Source organism: Perognathus longimembris, chromosome 5 (genome assembly GCF_023159225.1).
Source record: "Perognathus longimembris pacificus isolate PPM17 chromosome 5, ASM2315922v1, whole genome shotgun sequence".
Taxonomy (NCBI): Eukaryota; Metazoa; Chordata; class Mammalia; order Rodentia; family Heteromyidae; genus Perognathus; species Perognathus longimembris.
In genome coordinates this window covers 52644123-52664070 of record NC_063165.1, presented here as the reverse complement: position 1 = coordinate 52664070, position 19948 = coordinate 52644123, and the positions used below count along the sequence as shown (strand labels likewise).

The 19948-nt window shown below is 35.1% G+C and overlaps 1 protein-coding gene and 1 long non-coding RNA gene across 3 annotated transcripts in view; both read right to left on the bottom strand.

The window, feature by feature from the left end:
* Positions 1 to 19948, bottom strand: part of Acap2 (ArfGAP with coiled-coil, ankyrin repeat and PH domains 2) — a 115581-nt gene that overhangs the window by 16339 nt on the left and 79294 nt on the right. Inside the window, exons 11-17 of one of the 2 annotated variants that reach the window (XM_048346907.1) lie at positions 18588 to 18608; positions 15073 to 15124; positions 11396 to 11496; positions 10344 to 10449; positions 6992 to 7200; positions 6706 to 6775; positions 777 to 868 (exon numbers count right to left, since the gene is read on the bottom strand). In XM_048346907.1, the coding sequence (XP_048202864.1) occupies positions 777 to 868; positions 6706 to 6775; positions 6992 to 7200; positions 10344 to 10449; positions 11396 to 11496; positions 15073 to 15124; positions 18588 to 18608 (651 nt within the window). The remainder of the gene's footprint in view (positions 1 to 776; positions 869 to 6705; positions 6776 to 6991; positions 7201 to 10343; positions 10450 to 11395; positions 11497 to 15072; positions 15125 to 18587; positions 18609 to 19948) is intronic. The other variant, XM_048346908.1, reaches the window with a different exon arrangement.
* Positions 4390 to 5744, bottom strand: LOC125351848. The gene is made up of 3 exons (XR_007211029.1): positions 5734 to 5744; positions 5201 to 5207; positions 4390 to 4781 (listed from the first exon to the last, which is right to left on the bottom strand). It is a non-coding gene; the product is annotated as an uncharacterized LOC125351848 (long non-coding RNA).

The following is a 19948-nucleotide window of genomic DNA, read 5'->3' as shown; positions in this document are numbered from 1 at the left end:
ACAAAGGGTACAAATTATACAAATTCCCAAAGTCAGGTTATGAATATAAAGCTTCTTGGTCAATGTTACTCTTTCCTTAATTCTCATCCATTTTCTCCCTCCCATGCCAATGCTTAAGTTGCATAGTTCATTTTTAATGTAACATACATTGAATATAATGACATTTAGCAAATACAATTTTAACGCTGAAACTGAAAAAAAAATCATAATGACTAAAAGCAACACTACCAACAAAATTTGTATCTTGAAGGCACTATCTTCTAGCTGCTTCATTCAGTAACCTTCTTATACAAAACTGAAGTGCAATTTAACACAGCACATAAGCCTTCTCTCCTGCAACATCACCTTTGTTCAACATTACAATGCCATACAGGGGACCTATGCAATTAACAATATTTGCTGAACTAAGTCAAATACTGTAACATGATTTAATGTCAAAACTTGGTTTTTGAAGACATTAACAAACAGATCATTTCTCTTTGAATTCCTCCCAGGAAGAGAACTTTGAAATACAGCTAAGTGTTTACACTCAATAGATGTTTTAAGACCTAATTTTTAAGATTCAATTTCATCTATAGACTATAAATACCTGTCCAATAAAGTATAATTGTCAAACTAATATACTCAAGACTGAGATACTCAAATGTAAAGAAAAGCAGTAATAATGACTTGTAAACACTCTGTCTAAACAGTATATCAACTGCCATGAGATAAAATCATAGGTACATTCCTGATTAGAGGTGGGGATAGCACATTAAAGACAATTAAAATGGTACCTTTGTCCTGGCTGTGGTTTTTTTATTCCCATTTTTTCCACTTTAGCTTCATAAACATGATTTATAACATCATTTCCCAACTCACACATCAGCTGTTTGACAGGAAAATAGAAAAATAGGCTATAAAATTAAAAGTCCTGAAATTAAGCTAAAACTTAGAAGTTCTCAAAATAGGTACAGTTCACTAATTCTCTTGCATATCCTAAAATTGCTTATTCCACAAAGAAGTGTAAAGTTAAAACAGACAAGAACTGAGAGTAATTATCATTTTGTCATCCTTCACTAGAACATCTTCCCTAGAACATTAGCACTCCTGCATCATTCTAACAATATACAAGGCAGGCTATTTTTTTTTTTTTTTTTTGCCAGTCCTGGGGCTTGAACTCAGGGCCTGAGCACTGTCCCTGGCTTCCTTTTGCTCAAGGCTAGCACTCTGCCACTTGAGCCACAGCGCCACTTCTGGCCATTTTCTATATATGTGGTGATGAGGAATCAAACCCAGGGCTTCATGTATACAAGGCAAGCACTCTTGCCACTAGACCATATTCTCAGTCCTCTAACAATATAATATATGTTCTGTACATACATATACATTGTATATAATCACAAGCATCTACCTGTCTATCTACCTATGTATGTAACACAACTACTGTATCTGTATATTTATAGTGGGACAATAAAATATCATTGATAGTTAGGTAGAGTCAGTATTACTAGTCTACGGAAAACCAGAAAAGTTAAATATCTATCCTTTTCAGTTTTCTCCTTATATCTACTTCCCAGAAATATTCAAATCCATCAAAAACAACTTTTTTGAAATTTAGTTTTGGACTTTTCTTCCTCTTCAAGTTCTATCTCCAAATATTAAGCAACTCCTTGCTATATATCTCAAAATCTTTTATAAGTTTTTAGTCTGTCCCTCTACCTCTGATTCAGTTTACAATTCACAAGATTTATCTGCAGTGTCTTAGTAGTAAATCACATACTTTTGGTTGGGTCCAATTCCAGACTTGACCACTAGACTATTACACCAAGATGCAAGTGATCCAATCCATTTCCCTGACCTTATCTGGGTTAAAGGAATACTTCACACAAGCATGATAGGACCATGGTTGTAAAGAACAAAGTTAAGACATTAGAGATTATTAGTTATGAGAAAGGGAAATGGCCTAGGGTGAGACAGCAAGAAAATGAGAATGCCATCTGGATCTAAGAACAGAAGCAGGGTAGGAAGGGCATCTTAGAAAGTGTACATTAGGCAAGCAGAAGAAAACTGTCTCCCTTTTTCCTTGTTACCTTATTCACAAACTTTTTTAGGCCCATCCCTTCCTCCTTCCCTCTGCCTCCAGTTACCCTCCCCCACCTTCCTCTCTCTCTGTCCCTCTCTCCCTCTCAGCTGGCACCCTGACACAGCTATTTCTAATAAATTATGAATGTGCCATTCTGTCTGCTGTGATGGGTTTTGTTTGGGGTTTTTTGGTGGTAGTGGGTTTTAAACTCAGGACCTTTCATTTGCTGCTAGTCAAGCACTAGAACCGCAACTCCAGCCCTTTTTGCTTCAGTTATTGTTCAGATAGGGCTTGGTCTAGTTGATCTTTGACCATGCCTCTCCTACCTATCTCTCCAGACATCCAGAATAACTAGGATTAGAAATATGATCTACCACACCTGGCTTGTTTTCCATTTTTGTTTTGTTTTTTGCCAGTCCTGGGGCCTGAACTCAGGACCTAAGCACTGTCCCTGGATTATTTTTACTCAAGGCTAGCACTCTACCACTTGAGCCACTTCTGGCTTTTTCTATATATGTGGTGGTAAGGAAACGAACCCAGGACTTCATTTATGCGAGGCGAGCACTTTACCACTGGGCCATATTCCCAGCCCACCTGGCTTGTTTTTGAGATAATGTTTCCCTAAAGTTTTGCACAAGGATGGCTTAGAATCACCATCCTCTTAACTCCATTTCCTAAATTACTAGAATTATAGATATGAGTTACTCACTATGCCCAGTCTTAAATGTGCTACTTCCTTATTTGAGCAATCATAACTTTATTTTTTATGTCACATGTTTATTTTCAAAGAAGTGATACCAATTATGTATTACTCTTTAAACAATCTGCACTAAAGAAGCAAGGTGCTTCAAGCTAGGTGGTGGCTCAACCTAAAATCTTCACTACTCAGAAAGTTGAGATGGAAGGACTTCAAAGCCAGTCCAAGCAATGAAAGTCGAGACTTTTATCTCCAATTACATAGCAAAAAGCTAGAAGTGAATGTGTGGCTCAAGTCACAGAGCTAAAGCTATAAGCAGAAAAGCCAAGCAAGAGCTTGATGTCTAGAGTTCAGGCCACAGTTCTGGCACACACACCACGAAAAAATCTATATTAGAACTACAGACAATGGATACATCACTGGATGAAAATGACAGCAGAGAAAACAACCTCATTTACAAAAAATTAATACAGGACAAAAAAGAAATTGCATAATGATGGGGAAAGCATTGCTTTATATTTGATTCTAGGAAAGTTTGTTAAAAAGTTGGTAAAACTAGCTGGATACTGGTGGTTCATGGCCTGTAATCCTAGCTACTCAAGGAGGTTGAAACCTGAAGGAACATAGTTCAAAGGCAGCATAGACAAACAGTCTGTGAAACTCCATATCCAATGAACTACCAAAAGTATCAGCTAGAACATATGGCTCCAGACATGTACAAAAAAGTTTAGAGAAAGCCTGAGGGTCTTGAGCTCAAGTCTAGGTACTATTACAAAGCAACAAACAAAACAAAACAAAACAAAAACAAGTATTTGGAAAAATTACCAAGAATGACACATTTTATACTATCTAATCAATTGTACATTATGATTAAAATTTATAAAATTAGTTGATAAAATAATTCATCTTAAAATAAAATAAAAAAGAATCAATTTTCTTTAAAAAGCCAAACTCAGGGCTGGGAATATGGCTTAGCAGTGGAGTGCTTGCCTAGCATGCATGAAGCCCTGGGTTTGATTCCTCAGCACCACATACACAGTAAAAGCCAGAAGTGGCACTGTGGCTCAGGAGGTAGAGTGCTAGCCTTGAGCAAAAAGAAGTCAGGGACAGTGTTCAGGACCCTAGTCCAAGCCCCAGGACTGGTTTAAAAAAAAACAAACAAACTCAGAAGTAAAGTTGTGTGGCTCAAGTGATAGGGCACTATATCCTTGACCAGGGATATTACCTCAGCCCTGAGTTAAAGTCCCAGAACTGACACAGAGACATAGAGAAAGGGAAGGGGGAGAGAGAGAGAGGAAGGAACATGAAGGGAGGGGGAGAAGGGAGAGGTTCACACTCTTGTAGCCAGGTGTCAGTAGCTCATGCCTATAATCCTAACTACTCAAGGGGTTGAGATCTGAGGATTAAGGTTTAAAGCCAGCCTGGGCATGAAAGTCCATGACACTATGTATTTCTATTAACTACCAAAAAAGCTAGTAATGGAGCTGTGGCTCAAGTGGTAGATTGATGGCTTTGAGCAAAAAACTTAGGGACAGTGCCCAGGCCCCAAGTTCAAGCCTTAGAACCAAGACCAGGAGCAGCACAAATACACACACATAAATTAAATCATTTTCCAAATTTTAAGTGGTATTATTTTTCTTTACAAATTCTAATGTATTATAAAAGAATCTATAAGATTACAAAAGAGTATTTTTTCTTGAACCTGGAGATTAAGCCCAGGGGTAAAAATACCTCCAGCCCCAATAGTTCACCTGGAGTAAAGACAATGCTTATTATTTTGAACATTTTTTATAACTTGTTATTTCAAAGCTAATCTTTTAGACATGCCATTTTAATTTAGAAACTGAAGATGTACAAAGCTTATCTTAATTACATCCAATTATTTCTTTCTCCTACACATGCCTCTTCCTCCCATACAATTCTAGAACAAAGAAATATCAAACCAATGTCAGTACTGTGACACTTTGGTCTCTCCAGTAATAATATCTGACTTCTATTTCTTCCTAAAGAGTTCTCATACTACTTACAGTCTGATAAATGTATATTTTAATTACCTGACACTCAATAATTTGTCTAAACTACCTAGGGGAAAATTTCATTTTCCTCTAGACAGGCCTGATCCAGGGAACTTCCTTCCTGTTTAAGCACCTGCTTTACTAAAAAAAATTCCTTTATTTAAAATTGGAACTAAGGGTCAGGCACTGGTGGTTCCTGCCTGTAATCCTAGCTACTAGGGAGGATGAGATCTGAGGATCTCAGTTTGAAGCCAGCCCAGGGGGGAAGTAGTCAGTGAGACTCTTATCTCTAAACACACAAAAAAGAAAACAGCTCAAAGCAGACCTATGGCTCAAGTGGTAGAATGCCAACCTTGTGCAAGAAAGCTAAAGGACAACAGACCCTGAGTTCAAGCCCCAATAGGCATGTGCGCACACGCACACATACTCTCTCTCTCTCTCTCTCACTCAAATGAAACTAAGATATTGAATGCCTATATCTGCTAGCTATTGTCATTAGATGTATTTGTGATATTTCCCAATATGATTTTAAGCTTCTGGAAGTACAGAATCCATCTTCTACTAGTTTTCCTTCCCCTTTCTATGACTAGACCATTCTGTGTACTAATACTTTCTGATGAGTTAAATAAAAAAAGACTCCTATGGTCTAACAGGTCAAGTTTTAACTCAAAATTGGAGAAAAAAATGTATTTCTTCCTTATAATTTGTACATAAGCACTTGAAAATTTACTTAGTTTCATTTTTTAATGTGTACTAAGTAGACAGGTTTACATAATTATCCATGCTTTCTAAATTCACTCCCTCCCCTTAATTCGTATCTATATTCAAAGCTGCTATAGAAATTAGATTCTGCTCCTTATCTCAGTTTGAATTTGTATCTCAGCTTTGAATTTGTAACAATTGGTAGAATCTAAATAGGGCTCTACCTTGGGAGTTAATATTATTTAGATGTTTACACAGTAATTCCCTAAGGCAATTTTTACATAATTGGCATAACAGAAATAAAAACATAAGACACAATTTTCCAACAAAAGTAAATGTTGACTATAATCTAACCCTAAGGTGAATTTATTTTCTATAATATGATAAACTAGACAGGAGGACTTGAAAGGACCGTACTAACAACTGCTAAGTAAATATCACTATAAATGCAGTGGTAGTCTAGTTTCATTATTCATGACATTTTCAGGGATTTGAATCCTTAGATGAGGAAAAGAGAATGTCTTAATTTGATTACATCTACTCTGACAAATGTAAACTTGTGAATGGTCCTATCCTATTCCTATAATAACCCAGTGGTACCACTTGGTATAAATAAAGAGTATCCATAAAGAGTGAACTGACAAGTGTTACAAGTGCTATTTATATCAGGTATTGCTGTTTACTTCTATAATCCTTGCTATTCAGGAGGCTTAGATCAAGAGGATCGCCCTCAAAGGCAGATTGGGCAGGAGTCTGTGAGGCTCCACATCTCCCAATTTACTATCAAAAAGCTGTATTGAGTCATGGCTCAAGGGGTGGGAGTACCAGTCATGCAAGCAAGCTTGCATGCTCAGCAAATGAGAGGCTCTGAGCTCAAGCCTAGATACTGGTTTTTTAAAAAAGAAAGAAAAAAGAAAAAAAAGAGAGAGAGAGAGATAGGACCAGGCATGGTAGTATAATCCTGTAATCTCAGTACTAGGGAAGATCATGAGTTAAAGGCAAGCTTTGACTGCACAGCAAAACCCCATCTCAAAAAGTGAAACAAAAACATATACTATATAAACTGAACAACTTAAGAACTTACTATAAAAGCATCAGATTTACCAAAATAGCCTCCAATGTTTAACACCTTTTATTTGATATTAGCATGAGTAAACCATAATCCTGTAAATCAAATTTCTAAATTCTGAACAGGTGAAATATTTACATGCAAATATTCAGTTTACCTTTAAAAGTTCAGGCTCCCAGGTATCTAAAGTTAAAGATCGTACTTTTGAAAAATGAACCCCAAGACTCCTGTATGGGGGGGAAAAGATTAATTAATATAAAATTGTCAAGTCCCTATTTTACATTCATTCTCTCGTACAATGACATAAAAACCCTAATATGGGCTTCAACACACATAAAGTAGCAAAATTAGAGAAATGGAAAAGATCTTCTACCAAGTGAAACACAGTAATTTACTACATGTGTTTATTCAAAAGAAGTGCTTCCTCTGGGCAGGCTACCCACCTGTGAATCCCTGAGCACTCGATACACAAGGTGATGCCCAAGTTGATACTGGCCCACCGAGGATCTGCCAGACCACAATCACAACAGCTGGCATTGCCAGGAATACACTGGACCCGCTGCAGAGCACTTTCTCCTTTCAATAATTTCTCTTTTGACTCATTTCCAGAATCTAGGCTTCCTGTTGATGGAGATGATTTCTTATCCAGCTTCTGAAAAAATTAAGAATTAGTTTTGTTGCACAAAATAAATCACTAATTATGTCGCATACTACCTGTTCAAAAGGGGGAAAAAGCTAATTCATAAACTAAAAGGCTATTGAGGCATAAAACAAGCACTAATATAGGCACTGATGACTGCAGGATGAAAAGATTCAGGTTCCTCCATCAACAGACTTTCAGTCTAATTAGGGTAAACATATAAACACTTCAAACTATGTATAATAAGAGACACAATGAACATATAAACAAGATAAAGGGCAGAAAGGAAGAAGAGGGCAGAGAGAATGGGGAAGATAGGGTGAGACAGAAAAGGTAGTTGATACTATTAAGACTCATGAATAAAAAAGAATTCCAGCATCAGGAGGATGAGGCAGAAGACTCATAAACTTGAGACCAGCCTGGTTATATATCAAGACCTTATCAGAAATAATAAATAATATTTTCTATTACATATTCTCAAGGTTTTAATTAACTATAAGTTATTTTATAGATTACTGCAGTAAATAGCTAGAAAACTGTGGCTTTGTTTATATATAAACTAAAAAATAGATCAATTACACAGTGAATCACAACACACAGTAAAAAGCTAAGTTTCTAAGTGCATAGTAAAGTTTACATAAATAATAAAAATATTCAATATACCCTGATCTATATAAAGACATGGCTCACTGATTCTAAGCAATCAAAGATAAGAGTCTATAAAAACTTTTCTGATTTAAAAATAGACTCGTTTTTAAAAAAGAGTATTTCAGCAGAGGATCATTAGAAATAAAATCTGGCTCTTATTTGTCTTTCCTGGAAACTCAGTTTTATAAGCAGGAAGAATTGAGCAAAGTAAGTGTGGACACAGAACTCTAGAGATGGTTGAACATGGTGAAGCATAAACCCACCAAAGAGTGCTACCTTTGCAGGTTATTGGCTCTCAGGCAGGGTAAGAACATGGATGTGTTCCCAGAGAGGTAGTTCAGCAAGGGAAATATAAGCCAATGCAAGAAGATATCATCTAAGTAGGAATGTCCCCTTAATGTTTAGTGCCAGAACCTAAGTACGGTATCAGTGCAAGGCTGGAAGGGCAGGAGACACAGGATATTGGTTACATACACAGGGATATATTATACAGTAAACAGAATGAGAATAAAGACATACAAGAGCCAAATTTCTCATTGCAATGAAAGAAGTTATTAATATGGAAAAGAAGAAAACTAGAATTAAATCTGTTATATTAAATCAGAACTGAGACTACCAAGAGATTTAATAGTTTCCAATCTAAGTAGATAAGAAATGTACATGTAAATGTAAGTATATGAAGACACTATACATCTTATCTTGGTTTCTATCATTCTCTACCAAAAAAAGCTCAGGATTTTTGGAGAAATGACAAATTTCATGCCTCAAAACAGAGGAAGTAGAAGATGCACCTAGAACCTCTTGTTGAGCTATAAAGGGAAGGAACACTCAAAGATCAGTGAGGACAAATCAAAAGAATACAGAAAACTCCTCTGCTCAAACTTGACTCAATTTAAGCAACAAAGAGATGATGGTAATAAATAATATCAAATAAAATAGGAACTCATATGCAGAAAAGTGATTCATTTTTCTAAGAAATCATACCAGCCAAAAGACTCGGAAGATTGTGTCTATGATGATTTTTCAACAAATAATTCAAACAAGTACAGCTTATGGTTGACAAAATCCTAACTACTTGTCTAGAAGTTTCTCTCAGAAGTTCCAAGGACCTATAGTATTAATTATAATTGTGAGCAAATTATTAGAGAAACAACGAAAGCCTCTAACACAAAGGACTCTCAATCTTGGCTATTCATTCTACCTAGCTTTTAGAAAAGCTCATGGAGAGCACCTAGGCCAGTTCAACCCTTATAAATGATAAAAAGGAAAATTTTGAAAATATTAATGCCTGGCTCCCAAGTCCATTCAGATAATCTGGTGGGGACTCAAATGATTTGGTAGGAACTTAAGCTTCCTGTGTTAAAGGGTACGATGAAGAACCACAGCTGTAATAATGTATCCATGAGAAAGGAACAGATTTGTATAAACGTTCAAAAAACATAAAGGAACACTTGGAAAATTAATGACAATAGGATACAAATATCAATGGAAGGTTTAAAAGACTGAGATTTCCCAAACAGTAGGCTAAGAAACACACAATCACAATCCAGTTCAGAAATTCTAGAAAGAGAAATTAGAGAGAAAAAAATCATTAATAAGGAAAAGCTCAAACACTAGGTAGTATAAAAAAATAAATAAATAGCAGAACCAACAAAAATATAATGCAGTTAAAATTCTTAAGGATATTTATCTCTAATATAAAAATTCCATAAAAACTATAAAAAACTATGAGGACATAATATTATTAAGATATTGTCAAACATAAAAGTCATAAATACCTCATTTGCAATAACATATCGGAGAAAGTCCTCAAATCCTTCATTAAGTGAGAGAAAGATACGAGACATAGGAGAGAAAAATCTCCAGGAACTGTAAAGAAATGTCCACTAATAACTACATTGCAGGCTTAAGGACAACTGATTCAAACTGGCAAAGTATAATTCAGGTGACACACCTATATAAGGGCTGTGTCACCAACACACCCTTTTGCCAGAGTTCCCATAATTAGTATCCAATATTGTCTAGGTGAACTTGGCTACTGATGAAATTGTTCCTCTCCTACATATGTCTCACTGCTTGGGTCAAGTAAGTTCCTCATTCTCTGCTAAGGAAGGCTTCTTCTTTGAGCTACTCCTGACCTTTCAAATATAATTATAACTTAGAGAGCATTTCATTTCCCTAATCATATTTCTGACAAACGTCTATCACTAAGCTTATGCCTTAGCCCTGTCATATGACCCAACAGTTTCATTTCTCAAAATTCATTCACATAAAGTCAAAAAATATTTAGGAGAAAACACTAACATCAGAATACCTTATTCCAATCTGGGACATACATTCAAATATTTTTTAAAAGATATATTCAAATATTGAAATAAAATTAAAAATAAAATCAAGAGCATTTCAGTCTAGATTTTTAAAACTCAATTACATAAAAATCATCCATCATAAAGATATTATAATCATATAGTAATTTTTCACTTGATATTGATGATGCTTTTACTAACCTCTGACTCATCACCCTTCTCTCTATAAGCAGTTGCAATACTGGTCTGAACAGCCTTAATCCATGCCTGGCGCAGCTTTTCAGAATCTGCCTGGAGCATACAACTCCTAAAAGGAAATAAGATTGTTGTTCAATAGCAATAAAAAATGCTCAAATCCATACATTTTTTATTTTTGTCCACTTTGCTACTTAATGATTTCTGTTGAAATGTTAAGCCTGTTTTAGAATAAAATGTGTTTTCAAAGACATAAAGGCACCAATGATATAAATCATCTTTTAAAACAAATCATCCCTGAACATTAAAAAAATATAAACAAACCAAGTACAGCCCATGCCTGTAATCCCAGCATTTGGGAGGCCTGAGGCATGATGATTACAAATCTGGGACTATGAACTACAAAACAATCTGTCTTCTTTTTTTTTTTTTTTTTGGCCAGTCCTGGACCTTGAACTCAGGGCCTGCACACTGTCCCTGGCTTCTCTTTGCTCAAGGCTAGCACTCTGCCACTTGAGCCATGGCGCCACTTCTAGCCATTTTCTGTATATGTGGTGTTGGGGAATTGAACCCAGGGCTTCATGTATATGAGGCAAGCGCTCTTGCCACTAGGCCATATTCCCAGCCCACAATCTGTCTTAATAAAGTAAAAAATAAAATAAAAAATCAAGAAACACCACACACACACACACACACACACACCAAACACACACACACACACACACACACACGAAGTTCATATGAGAATATGAAGTAAAATCCTTATAAGAGTTAAAAAGTTAAAAGGTTATATGAGCATACAATCATTATAGAATTTAAAGGATAAAATTCATAAAGAGAAGTTATGCTATATAATATGTATTGTCGAGTGCCTCATTAGAACAATAGGTATCATATCAGTCTCATAATATGTATTATTATTGAAATTTATTTTTAAAACATCTTTTTCTTTTTTAGCACAAATAATCATAAGTCAAACACAAACCTCTAAACTGGAAAGCTCTTTAAGATAAACTATAAAAACAAAATAAATTCTCAAATTCTTTAGAACCACTCACTTTGTTGGCGAGACCACCTCAAAGCAGAATCTTCTTTCAATGTCTTCACAATGCTTCACTGTGCAGAGCCTGAGATCCTCCACTACTACAGTGGGGTTATCCTACAATAAACAAGCAGGATTCCCATATTTATCAACTTATACTACCAATAACAACATACTTTAAAATATTACTTGTAATAAAGGATACAATTTTAAAGACTTACATTACCTTACTGTTACGGGATATATATATTATATATAGTACATATAATATATATATTAGAAGTAATTCAGTCTTGTTAATTTTATTTGCCACACAAAATTATTACATGGAGAAAAACCATTACATATGGACTGAGTGAAATAATTTATATAAAAAAGGCTTTGTCCAATGCTTGGAGTTTAGTAGATGGCCATAATTTTAGCTATTAATTTTCTTCTATTTTCATTTATATTCATTACTCCTTTAGTCTCCGCTTACATATAATAGACAGGCACCAGTGGCCCATGCCTGTAATCCTAGCTACTCGGGTGGCTAAGATCTGAGGATCGCAGTTTGAAGACAGCCTGAGTAGGAAAAGCCACAAGACTCTCATCTTCAATTAAACACCAAAAAGCCAGAAGTGCAAGTATGGATCAAGTAACTAGAGTACCCGTCTTGAGTAAAAAAAAGCTAAAGGATAGTGCCCAGACCATGAGTGCTCAAGCCTTATTACTGGAACAAAAAAAAAAGTTATTCCATATGTTATTATTTATAGTTTTTTAAAGTTTTTAAAAATTATTTGGCAGTTCTTAGTTTTGAACTCATGGCCTTGAGCTTGTTAGTCAGGTGCTCTACCACTTCACTCACACATAACTCCAGCATCATTTACGTCATTTTTAACCTTTCTGAACTGTCACCATTACTAGAAAAATCTCATAAGGACATTAGAGTAATAATGCTAGGACACGAGAAAATCCATCTCCAAGCTAGTCAAGAATTCAGCGGGGAAGGGTCAGGAGGGGCAAAGGGGGAAGAAAAATGAAGGAGGTAACAAGTTTGATAAGAAATGTACTCCACTGCCTTATGTAACCCCTCTGTACATTAGTGTGACAATAAAAATAAAAAAATTTTAAATACAGAAAAAAAAAGAATTCAGGACTTGGACTGGGTGCCAGTGGCTAATGCCTATAATCCTAGTTATTAAGGAGGCTGAGATCTGAGGACTACAGTTCAAAGCCAACCTGGGCAGGAAAGTCCACAACTTTTATCTCCAATTAGCCACCAAAAAAGTCAGAAGTGGAGCTGTCGTTCAAGTTGAAGAGTGCTAGCCTTGAGCAAAAAACTCAGGAACAAGCACACAAGTCCTAAATTCAAGACTAGCATGCATGCACATGCACATGCACACGCACACACAATTCAGGACTCAAGACTAGAGTTGTGGCTCAAGAACACAAGCTATAAGTGAAAAAAGCTAAACAAGAACTTTCAGTTCAAAGCCTAATACTGGCACATACACACAGAAAAATCCAAGATTAAGTGATTGAAGGGCATTATGTGTATATATGAAAATACCATAACAAAACCCATTATAGGGGGCTGGGAATATGGCCTAGTGGTAAAGTGCTCGCCTTGTATACATTGAAGCCCTGGGTTCGATTCCTCAGCATCACATATAATAGATAAAAGCCAGAAGTGGCGCTGTGGCTCAAGTGGTAGAGCGCTAGTCTTGAGCAAAAAGAAGCCAGGGACAGTGTTCAGGCCCTGAGTCCACGCCCCAGGACTGGCAACAAAAACAAAACAAATAAAATAAACAAAACCCATTATAAGCTATTTAAAAGGGGGAGTAGGAAGGAGAACAAGAAAGTAACAGAAGGGTCAATTTTGTCAGTGTGTTCTATGCATGTATGGAAATATTACGATAAAATCCCTTTGTACAATTAATCTATGCTAATAAAAATGGGAAAGGAGTGTCAAAATGTTTCCATATATAATACTATAGAAATCAAGGAAATTAAAATTTCTCTGAGGTAAGAAAACATGTCCTCTCAATACAAAGATAAACTACTTTTAACTTTTATTGATGTCTAATTTACATATCCAATGAGGAAACTTCAGATTTTTAACAGTTGTATCAACCAGTGTAACCACAATTGAAAACAAAATAGACACTATTCCCATCATCCAGAAAGCTCTCTGGCATTCTTTCCAATCTCCTTATGCCTACCTAGCAGCAAGAACTTTATTTCTTCAGATTTGCACTGCTGGTTCTGTGCGTGTCTGGGTCTATGTATGTGCATGTGTCTGTGTCTGTGAGCTTGATGTTTTCCTTGGACTTTTTGCTCAAGACTAGCACTAGATCTACCACACCTCCATTTCCAGTTTTTTGGTGGTTAAATGATGAAAGACTCAGGTACCTGCCTGCCTGGACTGGCTTCAAACCACAATCCTCAGATCTCAGCCTCCGGAGTAGCTAGGATTACAGGTGTGAGCCACCACCACCTGGCTTGCATTACTGGCTCTTAAAAATTACATTAAAGGGGGCTGGGGATATGTCCTAGTGGCAAGAGTGCCCTAGGGCATGAGGCCCTAGGTTCGATTCCCCAGCACCACATATACAGAAAATGGCCAGAAGTGGCGCTGTGGCTCATGTGGCTCAAGTGGCAGAGTGCTAGCCTTGAGCAAGAAGAAGCCAGGGACAGTGCTCAGGCCCTGAGTCCAAGCCCCAGGGCTGGCAAAAAAAAAAAAAAAAAAAATACATTAAAGGACTCATATAGTATACATAGTCTGTTATATCTTGGGGATTTTCTGTGTAAAAACTTCACAGGTTTCTTTTTTCTTCACATGCTTTTGATGCTTCCTGTTACTGATCTTTTTTTTTTTTATGCTGGTTTAAAAAAGAGAATTCAGATTCAGAATCATTTTGCCTTTAGGATAAAATGTTGGTAGTTTTTAAGCTAGCCATAGTGGTGCTTCCCTATAATCCTAGCTTCTCAGGAGACACAAGTAGGATCATCACTGTTCAAGGCTAGCCTGGACAAAGTTGCCTACACACTGTAACTGAAAAACAAACTAAAAGCAAAAAGACTACAGCACTTGCTTAGCAAGTGGGAAGCAAAATGTCCAAACCTAGTGCCATCAATAAATAAATAAAAATAATTTAAATGTTTATAGTTTCCACTCAAGACTTTCTTTATACAAGCCCAAACATACTACTAAGTAGTAACTATAGTAATTTTGTACATGAGCCCTTATGGACTGCAACATTTACTAAGGCAAACAATAAAAAATAAAATAAAATTAGGGTCTGGAGGCATAGCTCAAGTGGTAGAGAGCTTGTCTAGCATGGGCAAAGTCCTAAGTTGAATCAGAACGGACGGGAAAAAAAAGCACCCTAAGCTCACTCAATTTTCACTTAATTTCTTTTCTGTATTTTTTGAATTAACAAAATTTTTATAAAGGTTTTCACAATAAAACCTGATGGAGGTGAGGAAACAAAGCACTTGTTCTGAAGATAGTTTGTTCAAGATGACAAAAAAGTGTATGTTTAGCTCATCTCCAAGAGTTGGTAAGCGGCATGACAAGGGAAAAGATGGGACTGAGAAGGGCTTACCTACCAGAAAAAAATACAAGGCCAGCGCTCCTTAGAATGAAACACTGGCACAGGGGGCATTGTGTGCAGGAGTTTTTACTTACTTTCTTAAGAAAAGACTTACCTTAAACTTTTTCTGGTAAACCAGCTGATTGTTCTGTATTGAAAACCAGCGTCTAAATAAAAACAAAATAGATCGTTTTCATAAACATAAGCTACTTCTTCTATGAAATGAAATATTGGGGAAAGGGCTAAAAATCAGTGTAATTATATTTTTATAAACCAGAGGCAATATGGGATAAACATTATAAAACCATAAATTAGGAAAATGAAACTACTATATTTTGATCCTTTTACGTCATAAATTTATATCACAACAAAAGCTGTTATTTATGTTATCATCAAATAATTGTTTTAAAATTTTAATTTGAATCTTTTGAGATTCCTCAAAATAAAATGTTTTCTCCCAATTAATTTTATATAATTAAAATATAAATTATGAATTAAAATATCCCTGCATATAAACATTAGGATAAATTGTGTTTTATTTTCAACCTTTCAGCAGATGATTCACCAAGTGTTTGATTTTATAAGCAAAAAAGAAAACTAATCATTCTGGAACTGGTATCAAACAAGAGATCATCATCAACTAACTTGACTATATTGTGTACTTCTAAGCACAATAAAGTTATCACAAATGATCCACTCAACTACATGCTTCTGCTTACCATTGTAAATTAGAAAAACAATTTACTTGCAATCTTCTTTAGAAGAAAAGGCTAAGCCATGTATGCCATATTTACTAATTCTAATTTATTAAAACAAGACTTAATATCACAGCCAAAAGCATTCATCAAGCATGAAAGGTAAAACAATATTTAAGTCATCATTTTAAAATTAGTTTAATGTGAGATGATTTCTATTTTAAACATTAGTTATTAATCTATTAGCAGATAGAGATTCTACCTTTTCGTTGCTACTAGTACAAAGCACTAGAGACTGTATTTATACATTTTGAATTCTATTTTTTTAATTTGGATACATCTCCAAATTTGAGAAAATTATTAAGAAACACTTTTCCATTTCCAAGCCTTTTACTAGATTGTTAGGCATAAGAAAAAGGTATCACCTTATTATCATAAAATAGTTAAATTGTTAAAGTAAGCACCTAGATAAAGCAAGGTGGATTGCCTCTAAGATGCAAATCACCCAGAGGATAGAAAAGGAAGAACTTCTTAGTATCTTGGTTTTGGAGCAGAGGGCTGGTTAGAAATGTTAAAGGAAATACCTATACACAAACAAAATGATGCAACCCTGACACATGAGATGACATGCAATGGAAATAATCTCTGCTACTGATTAAAGTGGTTTTCTTACATTGTTTAATGGAGAGTGACCTATATTAGCAAAGATTCATAGGTCTTTTAACATAGTAACCATCTTACATTATTTTGATAATGAAAACTATTGAGTTTTGTTAACTATGGGAAAATGCCCACTGAACAATGTAACTTTCAGGGAGTGGTGCTGTGGCTCAAGTGGTAGAGCACTAGCCTTGAGCTGAGGAGCTCAGGGACAGTGCCTAGGCTAAGAGTTCAAGCCCCACAACTGACCAAAAAAAGAAAACAAATCCAACTGTCATGCTTATTATAAGGTTCTTTTAAAAAAAAATTCAAATGTCTTTTGACCTATTTCATAATAGGATAATACTCCCTGCAAATAATAACAAAATGCTGGAAGAGGGGGAAGTGGTATTTGTTTGTTTTTTCCAGAGATGATTCCCCCTGTTTATTAACTTTAGATCGTATTTCTTCCTCGCCAACCCCCACACTAGAGTTTGAATTCAAGAGCTATGTATTTGCTAGGCAGGTGCTCTAATCTTTTCCAATCCAATCAAATCTGTTTCTTGAAACTGACTTTCCCTATCTGCTTCTGAGTGGCAGTATCACTTCATCAGCTTTAGTATGCTCAGGAAAGACAACATAAAGTGATTTAATTTTGACACCTCCTAAAGAAAGAAGGTATATTATATATTCTAGGTAGAAAAAGATTTTGAATTATAAAGATCTGCATGTCTTACAATACTATCTTCCCTCCACTACCACTAAAATTAAAAAAGCATACTACTCGTTAGTAAAAACTTCATGTAGATAAATAAAATTATTCCTAATAGAACCTAGTGATTATTAACATTTCTAAGAAAAATAAAATTGAGAATGGCAAATAGCTCATGATCGATGGGATATAGAATACTTAAATATTTTTAAATACTTGGTACTTGAAATTTGAAAACTTTAAAAAATAAATAAATAGCAAAGCTGAGGCTGGCAGCTTATCCCTGTAGTCCTGGCTACTCAGAAGGCTTAGATCAGAGGTTTGAAGCTAGTCCAAGCAAGAAAGTCCGTGAAACTTTTATCTACTAACGACCCAAAATTTCAAAGTGGGGATGTGGCTCAAGTGGTAGGGTGCTAGCCTTGAGCAAAGCTCAGGGACAGTGTTCAGGTCCTGAGTTCAAATTCCAGGTCTGGCACCAAAGAGGAGTGAGGGGAGGGAGGGAGGGAGGGAGGGAGGGAAAAGAAGATCCAAAAAACAAAAACTTTCAAAGCCATTGTGCTAATAACATACTAAGGTCTCCAAAATTAAGGAATAGAGCACAAAGCCAAAATATAAAAGTTTTCAAAAAGGAAAACTTATTAATATCAGTCAGCATAACATACTGAAGTAATTCAGTATAGCATTTAGACTAAAATATGAAAAACAAAAACTTTCAAAGCCATTGTGCTAATAACATACTAAGGTCTCCAAGATTAAGGAATAGAGCACAAAGCCAAAATATAAAAGTTTTCAAGAAGGAAAACTTATTAATATCAGACAGCATAACATACTGAAGTAATTCAGTATAGCATTTAGACTAAAATATGAAATTTATAAAAATTAAAGATTATTCTTTTTTATACACTAAGAATTTCCAGACTACAAAACTTAGATTATAAAGAAAAATATATTTACAAAAATCAAGCACCTTTTATCATGTTTGATCACTAGTTTCAGAACTGTACTTAAGATCATGAGGAAGAAATCAAACTTCTAAATCTATAGAAGGTTTATAACTAAAACTATAAATTATAGGCTCATATACCTATACATACAGATGCCAAATAGATAAACATTTAATAAAATCACAAACAGGATTTTAGTTTATTTAAACTCAACTTGCTTTATTACAGAGGGAAAAATTAAAGAAAACTTAGGAACTACATATTCTTTCAACAAAATTAATATGGTTTCCAAAGTGACTAAGCTGCTCAAATTTAATAGTTAGCTAGCTTGTTTCCTTTATTTAAAAAAAAAAGGAGAGAGAGATTCAAAGGTATTCCTCTTATCTGTATCTTCTTTGAGTAATTCAAAGTACATCAAATGTTTCTTATAGATTAAAATGAAGCACAGAGATGAGCAATCAAGAAGTATAGTTTCATTCCTCAAATAAGATGCTTCTATTTTCTTCCCAATTTAAAACATAAAGAGACATTTTATCCATTGCAAGTAATCTGGCTGAAATGCAGGTTAATTATGAGCTTTTTCGTGCCAAAGAAGAAATTGGAGTAAGATGAGGAGAAAGGGAAATAAGCCATTTGGTACCTGATATGATCGGGCTTTTTCCTGTCATGTAAAAAAATGGGGCAGGATTAAAACATAAGGGAAAGGTGGTAAAAGAATGAAAAAGCAAATGTGCAAAATAAGCAAAGGACTAGCATGATACAAATAAAGCAAGAATTAAAGGGACAAGCTTAAGCTTACAAGCTAACAAAATAATCAAAAGTATCTGCTGCATTTTATGTAAGCAACATAAATATACAAATGTGTAAACAATTAATTCTAACTCCTGGGAATCTGAAATACTAGTACTTTAGGAATATTCAAACCATGCTTCAAGTATTACCTTGTAAAAATTCTGGATTGTCTTAGTATACTTGGGCATACCTCTTCTGTTATTATTTTCTAATTCTATGGTCATAAGTAGAAAATATATAGTACCTTGGCACATCATAAAAAACTTCTAAAATTAAGGGAAATAATCACTGTAGGTTTATCTACAGAAACCTAGAACAAATGAAAGATTTTCATAAAGAAGTGGGATCATTAAGAATTTCAAAGAATAAAATATTAGCCAAAGAAACCTCCCTCCTACTCACCTGAACTTTTGTCAAATGATAGCAAAGATTCTAAGGCCACACATAAGAGTAATCTTTAATTTATGAATGCTTATTTTAAAACAAAAATCAATAAGAATAAAACATTGACATCTGTAGCAGCAACACTGCTGCTACACTTTGCTTTTTGGTGAAAAAAAGTTATGTAACACATTACATGCTTTTAGCTGTATTTTCTAGTGCAATGAATATATTAGCTATTTTGTCAGCCTTTCTACATTATGAAGTAAATTACATAAAATGAACTTATTTTCCTTCTTTTCTACATTTTTTAACCAAAGGAGGAATATATGAATACACTAGATCCTCTATCATACTGAGAAAATAACTGATATGGAAAAGTTATTGTGGCAGACAATATACAGTAGTCCCTTGATATGTGTGAAGTATTTGTTTTAGAACCCACAACCCTCCTTCCAATGATATTCCAACCCATAGATGCTCAAGTCTTTATAGGAAATGTCTTCAATTTGGATATAACGTGTGTGTGTGTGTGTGTGTGTGTGTGTGTGTGTGTGTGTTCACAATAGGGCCCTGTCATGTTGCCCAGACTAGTCTTGAATTCCTAGGCTCAAATGATCCTCCTGCCTCAAGCCTCAGTATGATAGGATTATGGGCATACAGCACTATATCTAGCTATCCTGTATACTTTAAATCATCTCTACATTACTTACAATTACTAATACAACATAAATGCTATGTAAATAACTGTCAGACTGTACTGTTTAAGGAGCAATGAGAAGAGATAAAAATCTGTAAAATAGACCTTTTTTCCAAATATTTTTGAGT